Source organism: Panulirus ornatus, chromosome 7, assembly GCF_036320965.1.
Source record: "Panulirus ornatus isolate Po-2019 chromosome 7, ASM3632096v1, whole genome shotgun sequence".
NCBI classification, from domain to species: Eukaryota; Metazoa; Arthropoda; class Malacostraca; order Decapoda; family Palinuridae; genus Panulirus; species Panulirus ornatus.
Window position 1 is genome coordinate 35511354 of NC_092230.1, and position 26046 is coordinate 35537399.

The 26046-nt window shown below is 42.6% G+C and overlaps 1 protein-coding gene across 1 annotated transcript in view; it reads right to left on the reverse strand.

Annotated features, from left to right (window-relative positions):
• Positions 1-20182: 20182 nt before the first annotated feature.
• The window catches only part of LOC139749523 (RRP12-like protein), a 249271-nt gene continuing 243407 nt past the window's right edge, over positions 20183-26046 (reverse strand). Inside the window, exon 18 of the mRNA XM_071663484.1 lies at positions 20183-20447. Within this exon, the coding sequence (XP_071519585.1) occupies positions 20348-20447 (100 nt within the window). The 3' untranslated portion in view covers positions 20183-20347. The remainder of the gene's footprint in view (positions 20448-26046) is intronic.

Here is a 26046-nt window from a genome sequence, read left to right on the forward strand (position 1 = left end):
TGTAGTCCTTTAAAGAAGCTAAGTATGATGGTTACACAATATTACAGTAAATTTCTTAATGACTCTAATAAATGTCAATAGGATTGTGTTGCATTACATCAACAACAAATCTCAGAATGTTTAATCATGTCCAATCTTTAAGTATTGTATAGAATATTGGTCCGAGTTGTAATATGAGTTGTAGGTCCAAGGGGATGCATGCAAATAATAACAGGACGGTACCTGTTATGTTCTCTATTATGTAAGTAAATGATGAACATCAGGACAATCGTGTAGAAACGCGTGATACTGTTTTTGATTTTCTAACTTGAAGGCATGAATGCATTTGTCTCAGTAATGGATCACGTGAAGCCACACACAAGTCAATGAAACACCTCTAGTCACACACACACACACACACACACACACACACGCGCGCGCGCGCGCGGTTAAAACCACACTCCATGAATTGCAGTTTTAACTTTCATATATATATATATATATATATATATATATATATATATATATATATATATATATATATATATATATATATATATATATATATCCGCAAAAACACCATGTCCGAGTCCATATAATTTCAAAGGCAATGTCACACATCTGGTATTTTGTCATTTCTCCTCTGGCCATGATTACCATCAGCGGACGTCTGGGCATGGAACTGGCAAGGTTCCTCAAGTATTTTAGGTCCATGTATTGGGTCCGTAGGGTCTTGGTCTGAATGAGGCGTGGCACTGATGACATGCTGCAGGAGGCAGGTGTGACTTTCCTCTGGTTGCTGCAGTTTTCGACCGAGTTAAGGTCTGGGGGAGTTCCCAGGCCACTCAAACAGTTGAATATTTTTCTCTGATAACCAGTTCATCACCTGTCTAGCCTTTTGGCAGGTGGCACTATTCCGCTTGAATTCGTGGTCCTCTCCCAGATTAATGTAATGCACTCCATTCACTGTAGTGTTTTTAGGTAAGCAGTACAACCCTAACCCTTCCCACTGCACCACTAAAGCAATCCTAGATCATCTTCCACCGTCATCACTCACCCTCGTCGTCACTCACCTCCTCTGCCTTAACCCACAGTTCCTCACTCCGGTACTTGCATTTGTCTGCAAATGCGAGTCGTTTGCGTTTCATTTCCTTCGTAAGCAGGGGTTTGGCAGCTGGCTTGTGGCAGGGAATGTGAAGGCCCTTTTCCAGGCAATGTTGAATGGTTCTTTGAGAAAAATTTCTTGGAAGTTTTGGACGGCTTTTCTTGACTTCGGCGGCTGAAGTGTGGGGTTGCTTCAACACTTCTCGTCTTGGGAAGTTGTCTGTAGATGTAGAAGTGTTCACTGGGTGACCAAGGATAGGTTTGGATGCTGTGATGACGTTGTCAGGAAGGCCACGAACGCTGTCATGCAGCCGCCTGATCGTACATTCTGCGCGAACAGTACGCCGAGAAATCTTTGGTGTTCCCACATTAACTTGCTTCCTGGTCAGAATTCGGGCTCTCCTCTCCTTAACAGATGAGAGCCAACCATCTGGCAGCAAAGGTGGAAGAAATACAGCGCCCATAAGCGAACTTCCCAAAATGAAGTGACAGTTATGAGTAACGAAAGAGAATTCTTTCCTAAAGATAGCCTGAGGCACACAGAGGCGGGTCACTGGTGCTCACACCGTTAGCATTGCTACTCTCAGTAAAAAGTTATATTATAATTTCACCTTGAAAGAGCCATATGATTGTACCCACAATCTTTGAAAATATATGGAGGCGGACATGTGTTTTACGGACACTGCATATATATATATATATATATATATATATATATATATATATATATATATATATATATATATATATATATATATATATATATTGGAAAGGATCACAATTTTGCGCGTGATCAAGATATTCCTATGAGTCCATGGGGAAAATGAAATACTTGTCGTGTTTCATTTTCCTCGAGGACTCATAGAAATATATATATATATATATATATATATATATATATATATATATATATATATATATATATATATATATATATATATATATGGTGCCATTTCCCGCGTTAGCGAGGCAGTATAAAGAACAGAGGACTGAGCCTCAGAGAGGGAAAGCCTAAAGTGCTTTGCCAGGTAGAGGGAAGGGTCACTCCACCGTTCTGGTCCACCTTTCCATGTTCCTCAGATCAAGTGTTTCTTGTTTCCTCAGCTGTGGTCATGTCTGGTTCTGTATATTTTCTCTTGTTTATGTTGCCTCTATCCTTGAAAATAGTTTGAAATACAATCGAAAGCCTGAAGCCTTAGTGTTTATCTTTTCAACGAGTTTACTCATATATATATATATATATATATATATATATATATATATATATGATTATTATTATTATTATACTTAAACGTGGTCTCCTGTGTTAGCGAGGTAGCGCAAGGAAACAGACGAGGAATGGCCCAACCCACCCACATACATAGACATATACATATCTTCACATCTACGTATTCATACTTGCTGCCTTCATCCACTTCCGTCGCCACCCCGCCACACATGAAACAGCGCTTACTACGAGGTAGCGCTAGGAAAAGAGAAAAAAAAGGCCACACTCGTTCACACTCAGTCTCTAGCTGTCATGAGTAATGCACCGAAACCACAGCTCCCTTTCCACATCCAGTGCCCCACAAAACTTTCCATTTGTTGAAGACTAAACATATATACAAGATTGACTACCTTTCTTGTTTCTTTCAAACATTCTTCACCACACCTTCTGTTTCACCAGATAAAGTATGAATTAAATGTCGTGTATTAATGTTCACTTCATTCTCGAAATATATGAGACGTTTCAGACACACAAACACGGCTCATCTTCAGTGAGTTTGATCAGAATGATATATTCATTCATGTATTCATCATACTTGATCAGAATAATACAACACACTATAGAAAGAGCCACTGAGAACGGCGATGTAGGTGACATCTTGATCTGGGTATCACGTTCGCTGGAAGTTCGTGCGTTGTAGTGTGAGTCGGTAGGAGTCAGACTTGGTGGGTCAACGGGTGGGTGGTTTGTCCCAGGTCTCTGCGCCTGGGAGAGTCGAAGGGAGAGTGGGGGTTATCTGGAGTGTAGTTGAGAAAATTCTAGGACTGTGGCTTGTCCTGTGATGGTTCATGAAGAGGTCATATCATGTTATGTCCATAGCTTCTGTTATTTGTAGAAACTATTTTGGTATTATCATGTTTTCAGGAAGATGTTAGTGAGTGAGATGTATGTCATGTTGTTGTTGCTTATGTAGCTTGGGGTCACTTTTTGTAGAATGTTCAGCGTCGTCTGAGTGGTGTAGTAGTCATACCAATATAGCCTACGTTGCTTTGAAGTTTGCAACCTGCAACTGGGCAGGAGTACTTGTAAACCACATTGCTAGACTGTAGTGGGTTTGTGTCCTGTGTGAGGTTGTTTTTCATAACGTAGTCACTGGTGTTCATGTTCTCGTAGTAAATGATGATGCTGAGACGACCTGGTTCTTGTAGAAAAGTTGACGAACAGTTCCAGGTTGTAGTTGGCTGTGATTAAGTAGTCGAATTTGGACGAATACATTTGTTTCTTTACCTTTTTATTTCTATATAGAAAAACCATTGTTAACTAAGATTTGCTTGACTCTGGTGATTTCTTGGTGGAAGAGGTCCCATGATGAGCAGTTTTTGTCATACCTATAGAGGGAAAGTGAACCAAACTTGCGACGTAGGTCAAGTTTTGAGGTTCGCCGGGGAGAATTTAAAAGTCGGACCGCCCTCGACTCAACTCTGGTAAGGAGGCAGAGTTAGAGCCATCCCAGATGTCAGAAAAGTACTCCATACAAGGACGGATCAATCCTCTGTACAAACGGAGCTACTGTTCGGAAGAAAAGAAATCTCAAAATGTAAACAAGACACCCAGTTTCTTAGAGGCAGACTTAGCTATTTCTGCATTGTAAAGTTCCCATGATAGGGTGGATGTTACAGTAATACCAAGTATGTTCACTGAATCGTGTGTTGGAATTGCAGATCCATCAAAGGAGAGAGGAAAGTCGTGAAGAATTTTTGTTAGAGAGATGGGCAAAAACTGGATTTTGAAGACATTAAACTTTGTATATTTAATCTACCCCAGTGAGATATCTTGTTCAAGTCTAAGTTTATTGAGGAGGTTGTGTTGAGACGAGATGTAGATCGGGTAAGAGAAGAAGGAACAAACTTGAAGAATGTGGAGGAATGCAGTGTTGAGTCGTCAGCGTATGAGAGCATTTGGTTATCTATAAAAGAAAGGATTATTATCGTTGACAAAAAGGAGGAAAAAATGTAGGAGACACAACAAAACCTTGAAGGATATCGCTGTTTATGGAGAAAGAGGAAGAGGCTGACCCAGCAACAGTCACGGAGATAGATCGGCCAGAGAAGAAGCCAGTTATGGAGGGAGCAAAGTGAGGAAGGGAAGCCAAAAGAGGGGAGCTTAGAGATGAGACCCCGATGCCACACCCTGTAAAAAGCTTTGGATATTTCAAGTACAACTATACGGGATTCCCGAGAATCTTTCAGAGATGATGACCAGTTGATTTCGCTTTAAGGATCAGAGAGAAGACTGTGAGATTCAAGGTATCTAAGGATATAGGAGTTGAGGAGGGAGTCAAAGACTGGAAATAGTAGAAGTCAAGGCAACAGGGCAATAGTTAGAGGAGTTAGAACAGTCATCCTTCTGAGGTTTGAGACGTACCAATGCATGATTCCAAGAAGGAAAATTTGTAGATTTTAAACAAAAAGCAAGCACAGGTGCCAGTTTAGAGGCACACTCTTTCAAGGGGATGGATGCCATCAGGACCATAAGTCTTGCTTATGTCTAGAGAGAGAGAGAGAAGCTCTTTTCGGATAGTCCGAAAAGAGCGTACGGGAAGGGGCATTGGGTTAGTAAGAGGAGCATCAGGAGCTAAAAGGTGTTAGAGTCAGAGGAAAGTAAGTAAGTAAGAGGAGAAACGGGAAACGGAAAAGTGAAGGGAAGGTAGGACGAAAGAAGTTGCTTGCGATGCCCTTAGTTAACGAACAGAAAAACTTAGCAATGAATGAGGAGAGGTGATCGCACTTCCTTTGAATAAAGGAACGAGTTGCCTCTCGGATAACGTAATAATTACGGGAAGCGATACTTGAGAATGGGAATCGGAGGAAGGAGAGTTTTCCAAGCCCGATATGCCTGATCCCTTGTCTGTATGGCCTCAGAAAAGGACCGGTTGAACCATGGATTGGATGACGAGGATATCTTAGAGAAAGAGGCGATAAATGCTTCCATTCCCGCTGAAATAACCTCTGGTAAGCGTTTGGAGGAGACAGAAATATCACCACATGAGACAGTAATCTACCTTAGGAAAGTCAGAAAAGAATAATCTTAATTCATTCCGGTCAGCTTTGTTGAGGTGTCAATATTTACGTTTAGAAGGGGCTCCTGGAGGGAGAAGTGGTGCCGTTAAAGTATCTATGTTCACGAGAGTGTGACCAGATGAACCAATAAGGGTCAGGAGTGTGTAGCTACAGCGGGATCGATTAAACTGGGAAAACAGATCCAGAATATCAGGATAGTGGTCTCAGCGGTCAGGAATACGGGTGGGATGGGGGACAACTTGCTCTAATCACTGAATTGAGAACATGAGCGCTTCAATTCCGTATGGGAGGAGTTCAATCATTCCCTATGGTGAACGTTGAAGTTTCCCAGATAGAGGATCTCGCCTTGCCGGTGACTGGATGTCATAGCCTCATGACAGGACTTTAGGTAGTTGAAGAAAGTTGAAAAATTTGTAGACTTAGGACAGCAGCGGCGAGACAAAGAAAACTCGTGGTAGGTGGGAGATAGAGCATGAGCCAGAGTTCATCAACGTTTGGGGATTTAAAATCCTCAAGGCGTACCACATGTGTGTTGATGTTGGAATAAGCACAGACATCACCTTTGTACGAAATCGTGCGTGGAGATAATGGATGGATGTGAAGAAGGAGCGAGTGAGAATATCATTAGACAATTTGGATCTCAGGGAGTAGAAACCAGACAGATGATATTCAACAAAAGAGAGGTTACTAGAAAGCCCACGAATACTGGTACAGTAAATAAGGAAAGAGGCAGGTATATCAGAGAGGGAAAGGTCGAGGGAGAGGCAGCTACTACTACTACTACTGTCTGATCCTCCCTCTCATTGGCAGTAGAGACAGACGGGAACTCGGAGGTTCTTAACACCCCATGATGCCGGGGACTACAGGCCATATATATATATATATATATATATATATATATATATATATATATATATATATATATATATATATATATATATACGTATAATCGAGAAGAGTCATGATCAACAGAACTGTACTGATACAGTGGGATTGATTATCGTCATTACAGAAGTGTAGATGTGATCGCATAGTTCTCTCGTCGATAAGAAACATAAACAGGTAGTTTGCTGCCAGCATTCCTCACACATGGTCAGATGGTCATCACACCAAGCACGAGGGCAAAGTGCTGTCTTGCCTGACCCAGATCTGTACTCCTGTGGTCTGGTCAAACTGACAGACGTCATCATACATTATGTGTCGATTTATCTAATTTTTTCCTCCAGAAACTGAACCATATGTGAATGGTCCTTGGGAAGGGAAGTCCAGACACCAGTGACGGTGTGTTACGACCTTGTACCTCAGCTGCCTGGACAAGTCAACAGACAGACTAGCTCACGTCAGCCGCCACTCAGCCTGCCTTACTAGCGTGGGAAAAACGTCCTTATTCAGAAATCACTTATTGTAATAATGTTTTGTTTTGCTTCTAAATAATGGGAACAAATGTTGCCAGTACTCGATAAAAAATTCAGTAATTAAAAACTGAAGCTGACTGCTGCATGGAGCTGTCAGGAGTGGCTGTTGCAACAATAAATATATACTTAGTTAATATTTGTTCCTGATGGAGGTGCCAGAAATGTTATGAAGTGCTTCATTTGTTTGCAGTTTATTCCACTCGCTGTAGGTGTGGCTAGCGCTACCATCAGTCGACGAGGGAGGTTGTTCCTCACTGTCAAGTGGCTCCTGTAATAACCTAGTTATGCCGTATGTGAAGGTAGTCCATCATCGCTCGTGAAGTGTTATCTCCTAAATATCATTATCACACAACATTCTAAACATGTGTTATGCTCGTCACATTGACAGTTTCGTGAGTCAGTTTATCCCATTCCTCCACCAATCTTGTACCATTATATACTTCCTTATGTCCTCCAACAAAGTGCTTGCAAAGTTCTGTGCTATGTCCTCTGGTCGTTCTGTTACTTACATCTTTCCAAGAACTGCGCGCGGATCGCCCCTCAGTTTTCTCTCTTCCATAGCGGACCCATTTAAGGTATCTACACTTTCCTGTATAAAACAATTCTCCTAATTCTGTTGCCATCTTTTTCTTCTTCTGGACCTTCTCTATAAGCTCATTCTGTCTAAGTACCATAAACACAGTTGAGAGGCATATTCTAATTTTGGTCTTATGCAGGATGTGAGCAATTCTCATATTTGCTTACAATTTTTCTAACATTCCTCAAAGGTAGACGATGTTGACTCCCAAGTCTTTCTCACGTATGTTCCAGCAGATTATCTCATGCTACTTTATAATATTCACAGTGAGGCCTTCTCCCGCTGTGCCCCCACCATGCCCACTACTTTCCGTCACTGTGGTTGGATGTCATTAACCATAGATCAGATCAACTTTGGAGTTAGTGTAGTTCCCCTTGTAAGCTGGTACAATCCTCCTCGTATCTAATTTTTCTCAAGACTTTGAAATGGTTCTCAAACATATTCTGGTATGAGTCCTGTTCTGTCGACAAGTTCACACAGATCATGAGGGTAATGGTCGGACGGGGAGAGGAGGAGAGGACTACAGCTGCTACTTGTGATCCAGAGCCAATTCGAGAAGGTTCCTCTGACGTGCCTACCTTTGTTCCCTTCCACAAAGGTGATCCCTTCAAAGTATAGTCTCCCGTTTCTTCCTGCTTTAACACAGTCTTAGGTTACAGTGTCATGTTGCCTCTGGTGGTGTAGCTACGGACAATGAATGCATCTTGTCTTTATTCCAACACGGAGTTCACTCCCTCACACAAGTGGACGAGGTAGGTAACACACAATTTCTTTTCCCCGTTAGTATCATGTCTCTCATACAGGTAGTTCCTCCTCCAGCTGATGTCTTCAATATGTATTCTGATGATCCTGACCAGTTCTTTGTAGACAACGCTCGACGGGGAGACTGGTGGCCGCAGTTGAGCACATCCTCCCAACGCTCTTGACCAACACCTCCAGTATTTTCCCGGGCGTATCATAATGCACACGTCATCATCATCATCATCATCATCATCATCTATGGAGAAACTTTATGTGGTTTAAGCCGAACTTTAGTATTTTCTGTATATTTTCCTAGACATATCGAATGCTTTCGAAAACCTCCATCTCATCCCACGTGCCAGGTGCTGAGGCTCTAGCTCTATATCTTCCAGTGTTGTGACAACACTATTGAACTTGTCATTCACATCCTCACATATCCTTACATCATCAGCTTCTACAACTCTTCCCTCTGAATCCCTTAGCCTCATTAGCTGCTCATTACCTGATCATCTCCTGCCTTGTCCACATTATTCTTTTCAGTTTCTCTTTTCCTCATTTGTTATCCAACTTCAACAGTTTCTTGTTCTATAATACCATACAAATACCTGGCTGGCTGAGGTTTCGCCTACGCCTTCTCCACAGCACATCATTTGACGCTCCTTTGTTTTTTGTCATCTTTTATTAAGCCATTCCTCCCCGAGTCCTTCTTAACCTCCCCTTTTCTCTTCGAGGCTGACGCTAAAGAATGTTCCCAACCTTCATTGTAAGTTTCACGGAACCTTCCACCAGAGAGCGAGCCCTGGCCCATGGCTTCCAACTCCCAGTTCATTGTTACCTAGGAACTGTTATGGTCTGTACATTCTGCATGATTATCGCTCCTCTCTCAGTGTGGTTTCATTTGTGTTCTTTTGACCCTCATTTACCACCTAATATAACTCTAGCATTACGACATGACTCACTCCAGCTGATGTGTCATATAAGACATTCTCGATTTCGATGCTGCTGTCTGTGCTTGTGTTACAGAATGAATTTTACACTCGTGTTGCCCCGTCACCTAACCTTGTATATATATGTACCACGTCTTTACTCTTATGTGCACACACACACACACACACACACACACACACACACACATATAGAACAGCAGCAGCCTAACCCAGGTAACCTTTTATCTATCAGCCGTAAGGTGAGGCTGAACAGCTGGGTTGGCTATGGACCAACTCCTGTGCCCGGGATTCGGACCTGGGCACGCCCGCGCGTGAGTTATGGTCAGCGACTCTGACCACATCACCAAGCTCGGGTATGTGTGTGTGTGTGTGTGTGTGTGTGTGTGTGTGTGTGTTTACCTTTGTTTATCTAAGTTGGTTTAATGCTTTCAATAGGATAACTGGGGTGTGAGGCTGGCGCTGTGGAGGGTGGTCATGTTAGGTACATTGGTATGTAGGTCAGATCAGAGGGTCGGAAATCCATCTAGGAAAGTTAACATGAGAGACCTATTGACCAGCTAAGGAGTTTGTCTCCCCCCCCCCTCCAAGTCTCATTATGAGGGAGATAAGTGGCACAACTGGGGAGACAGACCTTTGGCCAGGACTAAGAGTAAAGTCATGTTCTCCCACAAACTGACATTTATGGAAATGTCAATATTACCTTTTCATTCTGCCCAACCAACTCAAGGCTGTGTCCGACCTAACTTGATGTAACTAAAACATAGCTTATCAAAACTAGCCTGTGGTAACTACCGGGTTTAAATAACCAAATCCAATGGCAAGTCAATATTTTGCCAAACTTACCATAGTTAACCAAACTCAACTCAGTGTACGATCCAGCCAACCTGATTCATTCCCAAATGATAACATGTCACCATCGCTGGATCAATTACCATAAAGTAACCAGCCCACATCTTGACCTGGAATTACCTTATTAGCTACCCAAGCTAAGGTAATAACATTTACGAGCCTAGTTATAACCTTCTTATCAAGTTACATGTTTATGTTATAACAACCTGAAACGATGCGCTCCTCAGCACTGGCGTAGGTCCCAGGGACCAGGCTGGGTTTTCAGGGACCAGTGAAAGTAATTTGGGATCAGTGTAGGTCGTCAGAGACTAGTGTATAACCTCAGGGATCAGTGTAGGTCATCAGAGACTAGTGTGGACCTCAAGGATCAGTGTAGGTCGTCAGAGACTAGTGCAGGACCTCAGGGATCAGTGTGGGTTTTCAGGGACCATTGTAGGTCCTAATGGGACTAGCAGGTCCACAGGGACATGTGTTAATCCTCAGAAACTAGCGTTGGTCTTCAAGGACAAGAGTAAGTCCTCAAGGACATGTGAAGGTCCTCAGGGACCAGTATGGGTTCTGAAGGACCAGTGCTGGACCTCTGGCAACAGTGTGAGTCCTCAGGGTCCAGTGGATATCCCCAGGAAAGTGTAGGTCCACAGTTACTAGTGTTGGGCCACATAGACCAGTGTGGGTTCTCAGGGACTAGTGTAAGTTGTCAGGGACCATTTAGGTTCTCCGAGACATGTGGGTCCTTACGGACAAGTGCTGGTCCTGAAAGACCACTGTGGGCCCTTAGGGACTAATGTTAGCCCTTAGAAACCAGCTTAGGTCCTGAGAACCCTGGGTAGGTCCTCATGGACAAGTGTGGGTCCTCAGGGACTAGTGCACATCTCCAGAGACCAGTGTAAGTCCCATGAAACCAGTGTGGGTCCTTGGGAACATGTGTGGGTCTTCAGAGAGTAGTGTAGGTCCTCAAGGGACAAGAGTGGGTTTTAAGGAATTAGTGACTGTCCCCAGGGACCAGAGTCAGTCTGCAGGGACCAGTGTAGGTCTTATGGGACCACTGCAGGTCCTCAGGGACATGTGTGGTCCTCAGAGACCAGAGCAGATCCTCAAGTACAATTGAAATTCCTGGGGATCTGTGAAAGTCCTCAAGGACAAGTGTAGGTCTCAAGGACCAGTGTGGGTCCTCAAGGACTGATGCAGGTCCCCAGGAACCAGCATAGATCCTCAGGGAACAGTGTAAGTGCTCTGGCATCAGTGTCCTTTCTCAGGGACAAATATGAGTTCCAAATATCCAGTGTGGGTCGTCAGGGACTAGTGTCGGCCCTCAAGTACCTGCACATGTCTTCAGGGAACAATGCGAGTCTTCTGGGGTTCAGTGTAGGATTTCAGGGACATATGTATGCTAACAGACATATGCAAGGTCTCAACGATGTGTTGCAGTTAAGGGATCATAGTAGGCCCCTCAGGGATAGTGCAGGTCGTCAGTGCATCCATAGGGACTAGTGTAGGCCCATATGGACCAGTGTAGGTCTCACTTAACACTGTGTGTCCTGAAAGACCAGTGTAGGTCCTTAGATAGTAATATAGGTTCTCAGGTCTCAGCAACTAGTGTGGGGCCTCATGGACCAACGTGGGTCCTCAGGGACTAGTGTAGGTCCTCGAGAACCTGTGCAGGTCTTCAAGGACAGGTGCGAGTCCACAGGGACTATAGTAGGTCCTCGGGGACAATTATATGCCTTCAGGAACCAGTATAGGTCTCAGCGACCAATTTGCAGCCTCAGGGACCAGTGTAGGTCCTCTAAGACCAGTGTGGCTTCAATAGAACTAGTGTGGTTCTCCAGGGATTATTGCGAGTCCTCGGGGGCCATTCTGAGTCCTCAAGGACAAGGGTGGGTTCGCAGGGTTCCAGTATACGTCCTCAAGGTGCGGTATGAGTCCTCAGGGAGCAGAGTGAGTCATTACTGACTAGTGTGAGTTCTTGGGGACTAGTGTGACTCCTCAGGGACAATTGTGAGTCTTCAGGGACCAGAGTCCCTATGGAAAAGGGCGAGTTCTCAAGAACCAGAGTGAGTCCCCAAAGACCATTGTGAGTTCAGGGATCAGTGTGAGTCCTCAGGAAACAGTATGGGCCTAAAAAATACTAGTGTGTATCCTCGATGACTAATGTGTCCTCGGGGACCACAGTGAGTCCTCTAGGACAAGTGTAGGTCCTCAGGGAGTAGTGTTGATCCTCAGAGGCCAGTATGAGCCCTTGCAGATCAGTGCGAGTCCTCAAGGGCCAATGTGGGCCCTCAGGAACCAGTACGGTGTGCTAAAGATCCAGTGTGAGTCATGAACCAGTTTGGGTCCTCAGGGAGCAATGCGAGTCCTTAGGGTTCAGTGGGGGTCCCAAAGCACCAGTGAGAGTCCTCAAGGACCAATGTAGGACCTCAGGGACACGTAATTCCTCATGGAGCAATAAGGGTGTTCAGGGGCCTGTTTGGGTCCTCAGTGACCAACATGAGTCCTTAGGGATTATTGTGGGTCTTAGAAAACAGTGCGAGTCCCCAAGGATATGTGTAGATCCTCAGGGAACTGTGTGGGTCCACAAGAAAGAGTGTAGGTTATCAGGGATCAGTGTGTCCTCAGGGACCAGTGTGTGTCCTCAGGGACTAGTATAGATTCTCGATACCAGTGTGGGTACTCAGGGAACAAAATAGGTTCTCAGCGACCAGTGAAGGGCCTCAGAAACCAATGTGGATCCTCAGGGAGCAGTATGGGTCTTCAGAGCTTAGTGTAGAGTACAGACCTGTGTAGGTCTTCAGGGACAGTGTAGGTCCTCAAGGACTAGTGGGAATCCTCAGGGACGAGTGTAGGCCCTTTAGGATCACTGTATGTTCTCAGGGATCCGCGTAAGTCCTTAACGACCAGTGTGGGGCCTCAGGGACCACTACTGGTCCTTAGAAACCTATGTAGATCCTAAGCGACCATTGTATGGCCTCATAGGCAACAATGGAGGTCCTCAGGGATCAGCGTGGGTTTTTAGAAACTAGCATAGGTTCTTGGGACCTGTGTAAGTCTTTAGGGACAAATGGTAGTCCCCATGGACCAGTGTTAGGTCCTTCAGAACCCGTGTAGGTCCTCAGTAACCAGTGGAAGTCCTCAACGATCACTGTATGTCCTTAGGGACAAGTGTAGTTCCTCAGGAATCACTTTAAGTTCTCAAGGACTAGTGTAGGTTACCAGGACCTGTGTAGGTCGTCAGAGACCAGTGTGAGGCCTCAGGTACCAGAGAAGGTGGTCAGGGACCAGTATAGGTCCTCAAAGACCAGTGTGGCCTCCTAGAATCCAATTTGGGTCCTTAGGGACTAGTGTATGTTCTAAAGTACCAGTGCAAATCCTCAACGACCCATGTGGGTCTCCAGAGACCAGTGTTATGTCCACAGGGTCCTCAAGTGCCAGTGTGGGTCCTCAGGAACTAGTGTATGTCCTACAGGACCAGTGTAGTTCTTCATTAACCATTGTGGGGCCCCTCAGGATCCAATGTGGCTTCAAAGGGACCAGTCTAGGTCTGCAGGAACCACTGTAGCCTTGCCGGGACCAGTGTGGCCCCTCAGGATCCAATGTGGCTTCACAGTGACCAGTGTAGGTCCACAGGAACCCCTATAGCCTCACAGTTTTGGCCTGATGAAGGATATGAACAGCTTGCTAAATATTCTCTTATCTATATACTTGAAAACTTCTCTAATATTTGTCTGCTACCAGTTTGTATCCTTAACTGTTCTCCTAATATTGGACTCCAGCAACAAGTTAGGGACAGTGAGGACTCCCAAGTCCTTCTCACACACACATACTGCTAAAACTTATTTTTCTACTAGATAATATTAATATTGAGGCTTTCTTTCACTCTGTCCTATCTTCAATATATTTGCTCACTTTGAGCAAAACCTTTAGTTTTTCCTAAAGGCTTTAAATTTGCCAACCTCAGAAGAGAGAAGAATGAGGGGTGATCATGTCACATCTTCAAGATTTTAAAATGTATCAATGATGTGGAAAATAATCATCCTTCAAAAGATGTAGGAACAGAGCTATGAGAAGACGTAACATTAAATTAATAAAAAATTTTTTAAAAAAGATATAGCATAAGGATGGCTTCATTTTTAAAACACTGATAAAGCAGACAATGATTATTGTGTGTGTGTGTGTGTGTGTGTGTGTGTGTGTGTGTGTGTGTGTGTGTGTGTGTGTGTCAGTCAGTCTGTCTCTGTAATTACCTATTTGTACTGTGTAAGGAAGGTGAGTTTCACACTTGTACACCCCATCTCTTCAACATTCTCCACCATAAAACTTCCTAGGTATATGTATGCTGTCTGCATTAACCATGTTCTTAATCATTATATCTCATTCAACCACCATCCGTGTACTGTAAAATTACTTCTTTACATCTTAACAAGTTTCTTCCTTAATTTCATATCATGTCTTCTGGTTTCTCTATTCCTACATTTCTCAAGGAACTGTTCAGTGTGTGTGTGTGTGTGTGTGTGTGTGTGTGTGTGTGTGTGTGTGTGTGTGTGTGTGTGTGTGTGTGTGTGTGTGTGTGTTTTTCCAAATTTTCCATATTAGGGCTGAAATACAGAGAAGTCAATGAAAGGGAAAAACAGAAGAGACAAGGGAAAGTATTTATGAATTTTGGAAGAAGTAAAAAAACCTCTTAAAATGTGCCAGGTCATAGTTAATGAGAAAACATGAGAGGGTAGAGAGTTCCAAAGCTTTGAGGTGTAGGGAGAGAAACAGTTATCAAAATGGCCTACCCCTGAGTTGCCAACAGTCACCCAATAATCTTGTGATGCAGCAGCTTTCAAGTATTGTGTATTCAAGCTAGTAGTTGGGGAACATAAGTAGCCAACTCCTGGGAAAACAAACCAAAGTAATACCTACAGAAGAGGGAAAGTGAGCCACCATTGTGGCATATGGTAAGTGGGTCAAGTTTTCAGGTTAGCCTGGGAGAGTTGATGAGACGGCATGCTTCTGACTCAACTCTGTCAAGAAAGGAAACAGAGCTAGAACTACCGGAGATGTAAGAGTAGTACTCAGAAAAGATCAATACATTGTATAAACAGAGCAACTGTTTGGAAAAAAGAAATTTCAACATCTAAAGAGGACTCCCAGTTTCTTACAAGGAAACTTAGCTATTTGTGCTATGCATGCTTTCAAAGAAAGAATGGATGTTACAGTAATACAAAGTACATTCACTTGGTTAAGAGGTGGAATTACAGAACCATCAAAGGAGAGAGGAAAGTTGTGAGGAATCTTTGATAAAGAGATGGGCAGATACTGGATCTCAGAAGCATTAAATTTAACCAGATTACGTCTACCCCATTGAGATATCCTGTCAAAGTCTGAGTTTATTGTGCCAGGGCAAGATGTAGATTAAGTGAGAGAAAAAGGAGCAAAACTGAAGGATGTGGAGGAATTCAGCACTGAGTTATCAATGCAAAAGTGCATTTGGATATTTGTAGAAAAAAGGAAATTACTGATAAAAAGGAGACTAAGTGTAGAAGACAAAAGAGAACCTTGAGGGACATCACTTTTGGTGGAGAAAGGGGGAGAGACCGATCCATCAACAACCACAAAAATAGATCAGCTAGAGAGGAAGCAAAGTGAAGCATGCAAGCTAAGGGAGAGGAGCTTAGGATTGAGACCTCAATGCTACATCCTGTCAAAAGCTTTGGATATATCAAAGGCAAACACAAAGGAATCCCTAAAATCTCTCAGGGACAATAGTCATACATTAGTAACAAAGGAAAGAATATCAACAGTGGATCTCACCTTATGGAAGCCATACCAGTGAATTGAGGGAGGACTGAGATTCTAGATGTCTGAGGACATGGAAACTGAGGAGGGACTCTTTAGAAATGGTAGGTGTCAAAGTAAAAAGATGATAGTTAGAGGGGTTAGAGTGGTCAACCTTCTTTGGGATGGGATGTACCAACATGCAAGTTCAGAGGCACTCTCTTTCAGTACATGGGGATGGACGCCGTCAGGACCATAAGCCTTGCTCGTGTCCAAAAAGAAAAGCACTTTTCGAACACTCTGAAAAGATATCACAGGGGGTCGGGGAGCATAGGATTAGTAAGAGGAATGTCAAAGTCATCCAAGGTATAGTTTGAGGAGAAATGAGAACCATAGAGAGTTCTTTATCTATGGGAGAGACAACTATAGTATAGTCAGAATGGAAAATAGAAGGAAAGGTGGAGCAACAAAAGTTGTTTGTGATATCTTTAGCTAAAGACCAGAAAAACCTATTTATGGATGATGAGGTGAGGCTATTGCACTCCCTTTGAATAAAAGACATAATATACTTGCAGTGATTACAAGCAGTGATAAAAGCTGAATGGGAGTCACAAAAAAAAAGAGTTTTTCCAAGCCCATGTGCCTGATCCCTTGCCTAAAGGGCCTCAGAAGGGTATAGTTGATTCATGGATTGGAAGAAGAGGCCTTTTAGAGGAATAGGGGATGACTGCTTCCATTTCCACAACAAAAATCTTTGCTATGCATTAAGCAAAGAAATAAACATCACCACCTAAGAGACAATAATTTACCTAGGGAAAGCCATAAAAGAATTTTCGTAAGTTATTCCAGTCAGCTTTGCTGAGCTGCCAATATTTACTTTTAGAAGGGGCTGCTAAAAGATGAGGTGCCATAAAATAGATACATTCATGAGTGTGATTAGATGAAGCAACTGAGGTGAGATTCTGTACCTATAGCATGAAGGATTAGAAATGAAAAACAGATCCAGAATATTAATAGAGTGGTCACAGTGGTCAGGAACGTAGGTGGGATGGATATCAATTTGCTCTAGATCATTGAGAATGGAGAACATGAGGGTTTCAATCTCCCCACCCCCACCATCTGTATGGGAGGAATTCAAACATTCCCTACGGTGAACGATGAAATACCCAAGGTATAGGATCTCAGCTTAAGGTTGTGAGGATGTCATGGCCTCATAGCTGGAGTTTAGACAGTCTAAGAAAAATGTAAAATTTGTAGAATTAGTAGGCAAAACTAAAAACATGGTAGTTGGGAGACAGATCCAAGATAACACCAAAGGTTGGGGACTCAAGGTCCTCGAGGCTTGCTGCAAGTGTGTTAATGTTGGAATAAGCTCAGATACCACCTTTGAACTGGAATCATGAGTGAGATTATAGGTGGATATGAGAAAGGGACTAGTGAAATCATCTTTCGACAATTTGGTTTCAGAGAGAAGTAGGACATTAGGAGAGGTACAGCACAGATGGTGTTCAACAGAAGAGAGGTTGCCAGAGAGACCACAGATGTTGGTACAGTGAACTGAAAAACAGGCCGGTCTATCAGAGAGGTAAAAGTCATGGGAAGGGTCAATAAAACTACTGTTCAAGCCCTTCTTTTCATTGGCAGAAGAGTCAATCAGGAACCTAGAGATTCTTAACACCCCATGGTGCCTGGGATTAGGGGTCATAGATTTATTGGACTCTTCATGATTAGGTTTAAAAATCGATTGTGAAGACAGGAGATGGTACGAGAACTTATGTAAAGAAATTAAGAAGGTTTGAGTAAGTGCTTGTAAGGAGAAGATGGTAGGGTTAGCCTGGCAGTCCTGTTTTGATGAGACAGAAAGCAAGAACAGCAATCCTAACATTGTAGGTGTAAGATGGTTTTAGGCACCACTTTAACGTTTCTAAGTCAAGAACATAGCACCACCCTAGATGGCTGTTGTCAACAGCCTACCAATTAAGGGATTGCTCCAAGGGTAGGGAAAACTGAATATTCCTGGAGTTAGCCAAGGTATTGGGAGGGGCACGTACACTACCCTCTGAGCCCTTCCCTCTCGCTGGCAGAAGCATCACACAAGAGATTACGGTCACAGGAATATACTTGAAACTTGCAGGGGTCAGGGGAGGCATGAGTACTCTACTACCTGAGCCCTCCATCTCATTAGCAGTGGAGTCATATGAATACTAATATCAAGATTATGGACAACATAAAACATTTTTTGGATGTTACTTTCATCACTAAGATTATTCTCATCCACTCAAGCCCGTCTTACACCTGGGAACATACAAATGGCAGCAGAATGAATAACAGGAGACATATGCAAACTGCCAATGTCCAGCATACCAGGTCATAAGATAATACTTATCTTTTTCACTCAATCCTTCCACCTTCAATTTGGTCTACCACTTCTTGTTCCCTTGACCTCTGACACATATATCCTCTTTGTCAATCTTTCCTCACTCATTCTCTCCATATGTCCAAACTATTCCAACACACCCTCTTCTGCTCTCTCAACCACACTCTTTTTATTTCCACACATCTCTCTTACCCTTTCATTACTTACTCGATCAAACCACCTCACACCACATATTGTCCTCAAACATTTCATTTCCAACACATCCACCTTCGCCCATACATCCCTATCTATAGCCCATGCCTTGCAATCATATAACACTGTTAGAGCCACTATTCCTTCAAACATACCCATTTCTGCTCTCTGAGGTAACATTCTCTCCTTCCACACATTCTTCATCACTCCCAGAACCTTCACCCCCTCCCCCAACCTGTGAATCACTTCCACTTTCATGGTTCTATCAGCTGCTAGGTCCACTCCCAGATATCTAAAACACTCCACTTCCTCCAATTTTTCTCCATTCAAACTTACGTCCCAATTAACTTGTCCCTCAACCCTACTGAACCTAATAACCTTGCTCTTATTCACGTTTACTCTCAACTTTCTCCTGTCACACACTTTTCCAAACTCAGTCACCAACTTCTGAAGTTTCTCACACGAATCAGCCACTAGAGCTGTATCATCGACAAACAACAAGTGACTCACTTCCAAGGCTCTTTCATCCCCAACAGACTGCATACTCATCCCTTTCTCCAAAACTCTTGCATTTAGCTCCCTAAGCACCCCATCCATAAACAAATTAAACGACCATGGGGACATCACACACCCCTGCTGCAAACTTACATTCACTGGGACCCAATCACTCTCCTCTCTTCCTACTCATACACATGCCTTACATTCTTGGTAAAAAAATTTCACTGCTTCTAGCAACTTACCACACTCTTAAAACCTTCCACAAAGCATCTCTATCGACCCTATCATATACCTTCTCCAGATCCATAAGTGCTACATACAAATCCAACTGTTTTTCTAAGTATTTCTCACATACATTCTTCAAAGCAAACACCTGATCCACACATCCTCTATCACTTCTGAAACCACACTGCTCTTCCTCAATCTGATGCTCTGTACATGCCTTCACCCTCTCAATGAATACCCTCCTATTTAACTTCCCAGGAATACTCAACAAACTTATGCCTTTGTAGTTTGAACACTCACCTTGATCCATTTTGCCTTTGTACAATGGCACTATGCATGCATTCCACCAATCCTCATGTACTTCATTGTGGTCCATACATACACTGAGTATCCTTACCAACCAATCAACAACACAGTCACCTACCTACCTGCAATACCATACAAACACACCACCTTGCTGAATTTCATCTTCCACAAAACTTTCACTATCTCTGCTAACCTCATGAAAACAAAAACCATCAAAAAGGAGTGTTGCTGTGCATGTTAAGTTAAATGAGATTCACTAAAATGTGCAGATCCAGAGGCTAAAGGAAAAGATTGCCTATCTGAACAGTAGTTGAGAAAGGAGGAATTTCTTAAAATTATGTATGCTGTCCGCATCAACCACATCCTCAGCCATCTTATTACATTCATCCACCACTCTTTATAACATAAAAGTACCCTTTTACATTCTTTAATGATTTTCTTGCTTAATTTCAAGTCATATCATCTGGTTGCTCTATCCCTACATTTCACAAATGTTCACTATCATCAATCTCTCAAAAACTTAAAAGTTGTAATGAAGTCATCCATCATTCTTCTCTCTTCCAGATTGGTCAAACTTAAAGCCTCTAGCCTTTCCCTGCAATGCAACTATCTTCATTCTTATACAGTAACATCTTTGTTGCACTTTGGCCTTCTTTAGGTGCAGTGACCAAACTTGAGAAGAATATCTAGTTTTGGCCTAATGTAGGCAGATGTGAATGTCAGTATAAATCATATATAAGATGACAATGACTTGGACATTCAATTGCCCATGCTGTTTCAGCTGGAGAAAAAAAGCATATTGCCCTTAGTAAATGAAAAAATAAAATTATTCTGTCTTTTCCCTTATTACTTAGGTTGAACATCCTCTTTTTCAATGTTCAATTAATCTATAAAATTCCACCACTGGACAAATAAAAGATGTGCATAAATAATATCTATATATTTCACAGAGTACCATCCTTAAACAATAATAAAGTAAAAGAAATGTGCAAACAAATTATCAAAGCTGATATATTTGAAATATATACACACTGTGTTGGTAAACTTACAGAGCATAAAATCTGACACTTTCCACAACCAAGCTTCGGCATCACTTCTTGCTACGGCCTCTCTTCTTGGTACCCTTTGCGGCACCTTTTCTGGCACCTCTAACTAAACTGGTAAACTGCCCTTCAAACTTGGCCTTTTTCCTGGAAGATTAAACCCATTCCCTTCTTTATAATCTATACATTTAAGTCCATGGGATGATAATGGTCTTATGCTTTATCATTTCTCATAAAATGCTTTTCCATTCTCACCCTAAAAGACTTTAAACATTTATGGCCAAATCAACTTTGCAAGCTGGCATATATCTATCAACTTCTCTGGCCAGAAAGAGTTATTGGATTATGTGTTAATTGAGGGCGCATGAAAGAAAGACTTTTGGATGTTAATAATAAATAAATAAATATAATATATATATATATATATATATATATATATATATATATATATATCCCTGGGGATAGGGGAGAAAGAATACTTCCCACGTATTCCCGGCGTGTCGTAGAAGGCGACTAAAAGGGGAGGGAGCGGGTGGCTGGAAATCCTCCCCTTTCTTGTTTTTTTTTTTTTTTTTTTTTTTTTTAATTTTTCCAAAAGAAGGAACAGAGAAGGGGGTCAGGTGAGGATATTCCCTCTAAGGCCCAGTTCTCTGTTCTTAACGCTACCTCGCTAACGCGGGAAATGGCAAATAGTATGAAAAAAAAAATATATATATATATATATATATATATATATATATATATATATATAGGGGAGATGTATAAAAGAAAGAGACAGGAGGTCAAGAGAAAGGTGCAAGAGGTGAAAAAAAGGGCAAATGAGAGTTGGGGTGAGAGAGTATGATTAAATTTTTGGGAGAATAAAAAGATGTTCTGGAAGGAGGTAAATAAAGTGCGTAAGACAAGGGAGCAAATGGGAACTTCAGTGAAGGGCGCAAATGGGGAGGTGATAACAAGTAGTGGTGATGTGAGAAGGAGATGGAGTGAGTATTTTGAAGGTTTGTTGAATGTGTTTGATGATAGAGTGGCAGATATAGGGTGTTTTGGTCGAGGTGGTGTGCAAAGTGAGAGGGTTAGGGAAAATGATTTGGTAAACAGAGAAGAGGTAGTGAAAGCTTTGCGGAAGATGAAAGCCGGCAAGGCAGCAGGTTTGGATGGTATTGCAGTGGAATTTATTAAAAAAGGGGGTGACTGTATTGTTGACTGGTTGGTAAGGTTATTTAATGTATGTGTGACTCATGGTGAGGTGCCTGAGGATTGGCGGAATGCGTGCATAGTGCCATTGTACAAAGGCAAAGGGGATAAGAGTGAGTGCTCAAATTACAGAGGTATAAGTTTGTTGAGTATTCCTGGTAAATTATATGGGAGGGTATTGATTGAGAGGGTGAAGGCATGTACAGAGCATCAGATTGGGGAAGAGCAGTGTGGTTTCAGAAGTGGTAGAGGATGTGTGGATCAGGTGTTTGCTTTGAAGAATGTATGTGAGAAATACTTAGAAAAGCAAATGGATTTGTATGTAGCATTTATGGATCTGGAGATGGCATATGATAGAGTTGATAGAGATGCTCTGTGGAAGGTATTAAGAATATATGGTGTGGGAGGAAAGTTGTTAGAAGCAGTGAAAAGCTTTTATCGAGGATGTAAGGCATGTGTACGTGTAGGAAGAGAGGAAAGTGATTGGTTCTCAGTGAATGTAGGTTTGCGTCAGGGGTGTGTGATGTCTCCATGGTTGTTTAATTTGTTTATGGATGGGGTTGTTAGGGAGGTAAATGCAAGAGTTTTGGAAAGAGGGGCAAGTATGAAGTCTGTTGGGGATGAGAGAGCTTGGGAAGTGAGTCAGTTGTTGTTCGCTGATGATACAGCGCTGGTGGCTGATTCATGTGAGAAACTGCAGAAGCTGGTGACGGAGTTTGGTAAAGTGTGTGGAAGAAGAAAGTTAAGAGTAAATGTGAATAAGAGCAAGGTTATTAGGTACAGTAGGGTTGAGGGTCAAGTCAATTGGGAGGTGAGTTTGAATGGAGAAAAACTGGAGGAAGTGAAGTGTTTTAGATATCTGGGAGTGGACCTGGCAGCGGATGGAACCATGGAAGCGGAAGTGGATCATAGGGTCGGGAGGGGGCGAAAATTCTGGGGGCCTTGAAGAATGTGTGGAAGTCGAGAACATTATCTTGGAAAGCAAAAATGGGTATGTTTGAAGGAATAGTGGTTCCAACAATGTTGTATGGTTGTGAGGCGTGGGCTATGGATAGAGTTGTGCGCAGGAGGATGGATGTGCTGGAAATGAGATGTTTGAGGACAATGTGTGGTGTGAGGTGGTTTGATCGAGTGAGTAACGTAAGGGTAAGAGAGATGTGTGGAAATAAAAAGAGCGTGGTTGAGAGAGCAGAAGAGGATGTTTTGAAGTGGTTTGGGCACATGGAGAGGATGAGTGAGGAAAGATTGACCAAGAGGATATACGTGTCGGAGGTGGAGGGAGCAAGGAGAAGAGGGAGACCAAATTGGAGGTGGAAAGATGGAGTGAAAAAGATTTTGTGTGATCGGGGCCTGAACATGCAGGAGGGTGAAAGGAGGGCAAGGAATAGAGTGAATTGGAGCGATGTGGTATACCGAGGTTGATGTGCTGTCAGTGGATTGAATCAGGGCATGTGAAGCGTCTGGGGTAAACCATGGAAAGCTGTGTAGGTATGTATATTTGCGTGTGTGGACGTATGTATATACATGTGTATGGGGGTGGGTTGGGCCATTTCTTTCGTCTGTTTCCTTGCGCTACCTCGCAAACGCGGGAGACAGCGACAAAGTATAAAAAAAAAAAAAAAATATATATATATATATATATATATATATATATATATATATATATATATATACATTTCATTTACATATATATTTTTATTTACATATATACATTATATATATATATACATTTTTCACATGTATATATATGTATGTGTGTGTGTGTGTATATGTGCGTGTGTGTGTGTATGTGTGTGTATGTGTATGTATATTATCCCTGGGGATGGGGTGAAAGAATACTTCCCACGCATTCCTCGCATGTCGTAGAAAGCGACTAGAGGGGACGGGAGCGGGGGGCCAGAAATCCTCCACTCCTTGTATTTTTTTAACTTTCTAAAATGGGAAACAGAAGAAGGAGTCACGCGGGGAGTGCTCATCCTCCTCGAAGGCTCAGATTGGGGTGCCTAAATGTGTGTGGATGTAACCAAGATGTGAAAAAAGGAGAGATAGGTAGTATGTTTGAGGAAAGGAACCTGGATGTTTTGGCTCTGAGTGAAACGAAGCTCAAGGGTAAAGGGGAAGAGTGGTTTGGGAATGTCTTGGGAGTAAAGTCAGGGGTTAGTGAGAGGACAAGAGCAAGGGAAGGAGTAGCAGTACTCCTGAAACAGGAGTTGTGGAAGTATGTGATAGAATGTAAGAAAGTAAATTCTCAATTAATATGGGTAAAACTAAAAGTTGATGGAGAGAGATGGGTGATTATTGGTGCATATGCACCTGGGCATGAGAAGAAAGATCATGAGAGGCAAGTGTTTTGGGAGCAGCTGAATGAGTGTGTTAGTGGTTTTGATGCACGAGACCGGGTTATAGTGTTGGGTGATTTGAATGCAAAGGTGAGTAATGTGGCAGTTGAGGGAATAATTGGTGTACATGGGGTGTTCAGTGTTGTAAATGGAAATGGTGAAGAGCTTGTAGATTTATGTGCTGAAAAAGGACTGATGATTGGGAATACCTGGTTTAAAAAGCGAGATATACATAAGTATACTTATGTAAGTAGGAGAGATGGCCAGAGAGCGTTATTGGATTACGTGTTAATTGACAGGCGCGAAAGAGAGACTTTTGGATGTTAATGTGCTGAGAGGTGCAACTGGAGGGATGTCTGATCATTATCTTGTGGAGGCTAAGGTGAAGTTTTGTAAGGGTTTTCAGAAAAGAAGAGTGAATGTTGGGGTGAAGAGGGTGGTGAGAGTAAGTGAGCTTGGGAAGGAGACTTGTGTGAGGAAGTACCAGGAGAGACTGAATACAGAATGGAAAAAGGTGAGAACAATGGAAGTAAGGGGAGTGGGGGAGGAATGGGATGTATTTAGGGAATCAGTGATGGATTACGCAAAAGATGCTTGTGGCATGAGAAGAGTGGGAGGTGGGTTGATTAGAAAGGGTAGTGAGTGGTGGGATGAAGAAGTAAGAGTATTAGTGAAAGAGAAGAGAGAGGCATTTGGACGATTTTTGCAGGGAAAAAATGAAATTGAGTGGGAGACGTATAAAAGAAAGAGACAGGAGGTCAAGAGAAAGGTGCAAGAGGTGAAAAAAAGGGCAAATGAGAGTTGGGGTGAGAGAGTATCATTAAATTTTAGGGAGAATAAAAAGATGTTCTGGAAGGAGGTAAATAAAGTGCGTAAGACAAGGGAGCAAATGGGAACTTCAGTGAAGGGCGCAAATGGGGAGGTGATAACAAGTAGTGGTGATGTGAGAAGGAGATGGAGTGAGTATTTTGAAGGTTTGTTGAATGTGTTTGATGATAGAGTGGCAGATATAGGGTGTTTTGGTCGAGGTGGTGTGCAAAGTGCGAGGGTTAGGGAAAATGAGTTGGTAAACAGAGAAGAGGTAGTAAAAGCTTTGCGGAAGATGAAAGCCGGCAAGGCAGCAGGTTTGGATGGTATTGCAGTGGAATTTATTAAAAAAGGGGGTGACTGTATTGTTGACTGGTTGGTAAGGTTATTTAATGTATGTATGACTCATGGTGAGGTGCCTGAGGATTGGCAGAATGCGTGCATAGTGCCACTGTACAAAGGCAAAGGGGATAAGAGTGAGTGCTCAAATTACAGAGGTATAAGTTTGTTGAGTATTCCTGGCAAATTATATGGGAGGGTATTGATTGAGAGGGTGAAGGCATGTACAGAGCATCAGATTGGGGAAGAGCAGTGTGGTTTCAGAAGTGGTAGAGGATGTGTGGATCAGGTGTTTGCTTTGAAGAATGTATGTGAGAAATACTTAGAAAAGCAAATGGATTTGTATGTAGCATTTATGGATCTGGAGAAGGCATATGATAAGAGTTTATAGAGATGCTCTGTGGAAGGTATTAAGAATATATGGTGTGGGAGGCAAGTTGTTAGAAGCAGCGAAAAGTTTTTATCGAGGATGTAAGGCATGTGTACGTGTAGGAAGAGAGGAAAGTGATTGGTTCTCAGTGAATGTAGGTTTGCGGCAGGGGTGTGTGATGTCTCCATGGTTGTTTAATTTGTTTATGGATGGGGTTGTTAGGGAGGTGAATGCAAGAGCTGTGGAAAGAGGGGCAAGGATGAAGTCTGTTGGGGATGAGAGAGCTTGGGAAGTGAGTCAGTTGTTGTTCGCTGATGATACAGCGCTGGTGGCTGATTCATGTGAGAAACTGCAGAAGCTGGTGACTGAGTTTGGTAAAGTGTGTGACAGAAGAAAGTTAAGAGTAAATGTGAATAAGAGCAAGGTTATTAGGTACAGTAGGGTTGAGGGTCAAGTCAATTGGGAGGTGAGTTTGAATGGAGAAAAACTGGAGGAAGTGAAGTGTTTTAGATATCTGGGAGTGGATCTGGCAGCGGATGGAACCATGGAAGCGGAAGTGGATCATAGGGTGGGGGAGGAGGCGAAAATTCTGGGGGCCTTGAAGAATGTGTGGAAGTCGAGAACATTATCTCGGAAAGCAAAAATGGGTATGTTTGAAGGAATAGTGGTTCCAACAATGTTGTATGGATGCGAGGCA